The 4,297-nt window shown below is 64.9% G+C and overlaps 1 protein-coding gene across 1 annotated transcript; it reads right to left on the reverse strand.

Moving 5' to 3' along the window:
* Nucleotides 1-312: 312 nt before the first annotated feature.
* Nucleotides 313-3,653, reverse strand: LOC115640139 (apolipoprotein M-like). The gene is made up of 7 exons (XM_030542985.1): nucleotides 3,088-3,653; nucleotides 2,669-2,823; nucleotides 2,045-2,118; nucleotides 1,386-1,484; nucleotides 1,087-1,185; nucleotides 682-722; nucleotides 313-381 (listed from the first exon to the last, which is right to left on the reverse strand). Exons 1-6 carry the CDS (start codon nucleotides 3,199-3,201, stop codon nucleotides 697-699), a joined length of 567 nt encoding a protein of 188 aa, XP_030398845.1. The 5' UTR covers nucleotides 3,202-3,653; the 3' UTR covers nucleotides 313-381; nucleotides 682-696.
* Nucleotides 3,654-4,297: the final 644 nt, after the last annotated feature.

Consider the following 4,297-nt stretch of genomic DNA (forward strand, 5'->3'; position numbering starts at 1 on the left):
GCCCAGCCCTGCCCGCCCCAGCCCTGCTGGTGCCCCTCACTCCCGACCTGCAGCCCCTGCTAGCCCAGCCCTGCCGGTGCCCCTCACTCCCGACCTGCAGCTCCTGCTAGCCCAGCCCTGCCCGCCCCAGCCCTGCTGGTGCCCCTCACTCCTGACCCGCAGCCCCCCGCTAGCCCAGCCCTGCTCCCAGACCACTGGCCAGGCCCCATGTGCCTGTGAGTCGAAACCAGCGCTTAGGGACACATTGGCACAGATGCGGCAGGATTGGGATTTATTTGCCAGGCTCTGCGGAAATGGAGTTTTTTCCTCCAGGCGAATGAGGGGTCAGTCTTCGGGGGGGGGGTGCTTCCTCAGAGGGGCCAGTCGCAGCAGCCTGGGGGGCTGGCAGAGGAGAGGAGAGAGAAATGGAGAAAGGCTTGAGATGGAAAACCGACTGAGCCTTCAAACGAAACCTGGGCCCTACAGAGCCCCCCTGAGTTGGTGGGGGGAGACCCAGGAGATCTGCCCCCCGAACCTCAATCCCAGCCACGGTCCCCACCCCACGGAATGGGGAGCTCGGTCTCTGGAGGCCTGGCCGGGGAGAGGGGGTGGAAAATCTGGCGGAGACCTGGCTCACTCCAGCCAGGTCAGGAGATGCGGGGCCCCTGGGGCGGGAGGGGGGTGTCCTGGGGCTGGGCTCACCTGGCAGTGGGTCAGTCAGGAATCCTGAAGCTGGCAGGTGTCTGGGGGGGCGGCAGAAGAGGGAGAGGGTTAGGGGGCGCGTGTCAGGGGGAATTACCCCATGGGGTAGGGATGGGGGGGGAATTTCTGGGTGGGGTTGTGCATTAGTGAGCATTTTGGTGACCCCAGTAACCTACCCTGAATCCTCTTCCATGCCCCCCAAATCTACCCATCCTCCCAACACCTGCCTAACTGCCTCCTGAACCCCCAAACCTCCCTCACCCCCCACCTTTCTTCTCAGTGCCTCCCAAACCCCTCCCTGCAAATCTCCCACCCCCAATCTCCTCTCTCGCCTTCCCACCAAACTAATCCCACTGGCCGATGGGGTGAGGGGACCCCCTAAAGGCCTCCCCATCCTGGTGGTACCTTGGCTGCGGGGGATAAGCAGGAATTCTTCCATGTCCAGGCAGTAGGCTTGGCTCCGGAAATCCTCAATGCAGTCGTCCGCCAGATGGGGGGTGCGGGCTGGGGGGGAGGGAGGACAGGGAGTGACACCCCAGGAGTCCTGGCACCAAGCACCCCCCCCCCGTCCAAGGACCCAGTCCCCTCCCAGAACCAGGATAGATCCCAGGAGTCCGGGCTCTCAGCCCCTCTGCTGTCACCACCAGACCCCACTCCCCTCCTGGAGCCAGGGAGAGAACCCAGGCGTCCGGGCCACCACTCACAATACAGTAGGATCCTTTGATAGTCTCGGTCAGTTTCCTGGACAATGATGGTGTCTGGACACTTGCTGGAGAACAGTTGAGTCCTCATTCCCGGCCGCCCTGTGATGGGCGAGACAGAACCAGGAGCTGGGGGCTGCGGGTCAAGAGTGAGGGGCACCAGCAGAGCTGGGGGGGACAGGGCTGGGCTAGCAGGGGCTGGGGGTCGAGAGTGCGGGGTACCAGCGGAGCTGGGGGGGTGCAGGGCTGGGCTAGCAGGGGCTGCGGGTCGGGAGTGAGGGGCACCGATAGGGCGGGGGGGGGGGGGGACAGGGCTGGGCTGGCAGGGGCTGCGGGTTGGGAGTGAGGGGCACCGGCAGAGCTGGGCTAGCAGGGGGCTGCGGGTCGGGAGTGAGGGGCACCGGTAGGGCTGGGTGGGGGACAGGGCTGGGCTAGCAGGGGCTGCGGGTCGGGAGTGAGGGGCACTAGCAGAGCTGGGGAGCCCAGGGCTGGGCTGGCAGGGTCTGCGGGTCGGGAGTGAGGGGCACCGGTAGGGCTGGGGGGGGGACAGGGCTGGGCTAGCAGGGGCTGCGGGTCGGGAGTGAGGGGCACCGGCAGAGCTGGGGGGGGGGCAGGGCTGGGCTAGCAGGGTCTGCGGGTCGGGAGTGAGGGGCACCACTCACCTTCTGTGGTCAGGTCGGTGCTCCCTTCGTTAAGCAGATAAATCCATGATCTGGGCACGCAGTCCCCTGATTTCCTGGGGGAGGGAGGGGGGGTCAGCTGGAGGGGCCTTTGGGGAGCTGGGTGGAAGGGGGGGTGGCTGGCCAGTGGAGGGAGGGTCACAGAGCACAGAGGGGCCATGCGAACGTCCAATCCGACATGCTCCAGCCCCGCCCCCAGCCCAGCCACTGGCCACCCCCAGAGGGGCTCGAGCCCCCACCATGGCCGGGAACCGATTTGGGGTGAGCTGCCTGGCTCATCTTGCTGAGACCCACCCAATGGGGGTCGTGGCCCATTGGAGCTGGGGGCCCGTTCCTTCCCCACCCCACTCCTAGCATCTGCGTGACCCGGGGGGAGCGGGGACCAGCCACCAGGACGACGCGCAGAGACCCCCACCCTGGGGCCTTTCGAGGGAGAGGAGTAAAATCATCCCCAGAGCCGCGGGGGGATCCCTTCCTGACCCTGCCGGTAAGACCCTGAAGCCTGAGTGTTGGGCTCGTCCAATGGGCCAAGTCCTTCTGCACCCTCACGGCCGGGTGCGCCCTGGATCCAGGGGGCTGGAGGGAGGTAGGGGGGGCCCCACTCACAGGCGGAGGGCAGCGCGGAGCTGTAGGCGCTGGGGCTGGGGACCCTGCCCCATGTGGAAGACGGAGCCGTCAGTGCCCGCGAAGATCTCCAGGGCAACAGGGGTGGCTGCTGCGGCGGCAATGAAGTGCCAGGTGCCCAGGTACTGCCGGGGGAACTGTGGGGGGTCAGGGTGATGCAGAGACCCCCCCTGCCGCCCCCACCCCACAGACACCCAAGTATTGGTGAGGGAACCCCACACCCTTCCCTGCCGCCCAGGGGTCCCCAGGCCCACCTCTGGGCAGGCTCATCCCCCAACCCCACATGAACCCCCCTTCTCCTGGGTCCCCCCACAACCTTCAGTGCCCCAGCCTTGGGGATCCCCAGACCCCCTGATCCCAGGGACGGGCTCCCCCCAGACCCACCCCCCAGGGCCGGCTACCTGGTCCCGGTCCAGCCCGCTGGCTGGCAGCGGGGCAGGGGGGGTGCATGGGCTCAGGACGCCGATCAGGGCCCCATACAGGTACAGCAGGTAGGACCAGGTGCGCTGGAGCATGGCCGGTGGGGGCCGGGTTCGGGGCTGTCTGCCAGCCCTTGTCCCTGTGGCTGGCTCACCTTTGCCCCCTCCACCCCCCGGCCCACGTTAATCATTAACTTGCTGGAGTCCAGAGTCCCGTGCATGGGAGCGACCCAACGCCTACTGAGGCAGGGGGGCCCGATGGTAAACAGTGCAGCGAGGGAGGGGCTCTGGGAGCCTCCAGGAGATCCCACAACAACAGGGTGGGGTGTGGGGGGGATGGAGCTTACAGGAGACCCTACAATAATAAACCAGTGCCTGTAGCTGGGTGTTTGCAAGGGACCCCCTCCCCCAATAACACTGAACCCAGGAGACCCTACAATCCCAAGAGGAGGGCGGGCAGCTGATGCTGACGAGGGGACCCTACAATAACAAACCCATGTGGACAGAAACCCCTCTGAGAACAGGGCTGGCGCCCATAGGGTTGTGGGGGGAGCCCTACAAGAAGATGATCAGTTGGGAGCCACGCACGTGAGTGAAGGGTGAGAAACCCCATTTCGGCCGGAGATTGGGAGAAACTTTCTAGCTCTCAGGGGCGTTCAGTGCTTGGGTCGGGGCGGGGGGGGTGTTGTGGGATCCCCGTCCCGGGAGGTTTAAGAGCAGGTTGGACAAACCCCCCTCAGGCCGGGCCTGGGCTGACCTGGTCCTGCCTCAGCGCGGTGCCCGCCCGGCGTGGCTCTGGTTTGGCAGTAACAGGGTGGGCACCCTTAGTGTCTTGGGGAAAATGCTGCAATAACATCAACGTGCCCAGGGCCCCTCGTGTTTTGAGGAGACCCTACAATAACACAATGAGGGGGAGGCGTGTTCACCATTTTGGGGAGGCCGTACAGTAACATAAACAAACCTGGGGCCTGTAGTGTTTTGAGGAGACCCTACAATAACACAAAGAGGCGTGGGCGTCCCCACTGCTTTTGGGAGACCCTACAATAACAAACTGGCATTCTCTGCCTAGCCAAACTCATTGCCCATAACAAAGATGGCGGATGAGAGGGTTATTAAAGTACAACGTGGCCTGTAACCAGGACTGAGAACATGTCCCTCAACAAATATGGTGGCAAGTCAGGCGTCATAAGTA

The sequence above is a fragment of the Gopherus evgoodei genome, unplaced genomic scaffold (genome assembly GCF_007399415.2).
Source record: "Gopherus evgoodei ecotype Sinaloan lineage unplaced genomic scaffold, rGopEvg1_v1.p scaffold_210_arrow_ctg1, whole genome shotgun sequence".
Classification (NCBI taxonomy): domain Eukaryota; kingdom Metazoa; phylum Chordata; order Testudines; family Testudinidae; genus Gopherus; species Gopherus evgoodei.

Bases quoted from the DNA above. Each gene is read 5' to 3' on its own strand.
- LOC115640139 (XM_030542985.1), bottom strand. From the start codon at position 3,201: ATGCTCCAGCGCACCTGGTCCTACCTGCTGTACCTGTATGGGGCCCTG. The intron at 1,186-1,385 runs GTGAGTGGTGGC...CCTCCCCCCCAG, and splicing joins TCAAAGGATCCTACTGTATT to CCCGCACCCCCCATCTGGCG. The intron at 723-1,086 runs GTACCACCAGGA...CCGCCCCCCCAG, and splicing joins GCTTATCCCCCGCAGCCAAG to ACACCTGCCAGCTTCAGGAT.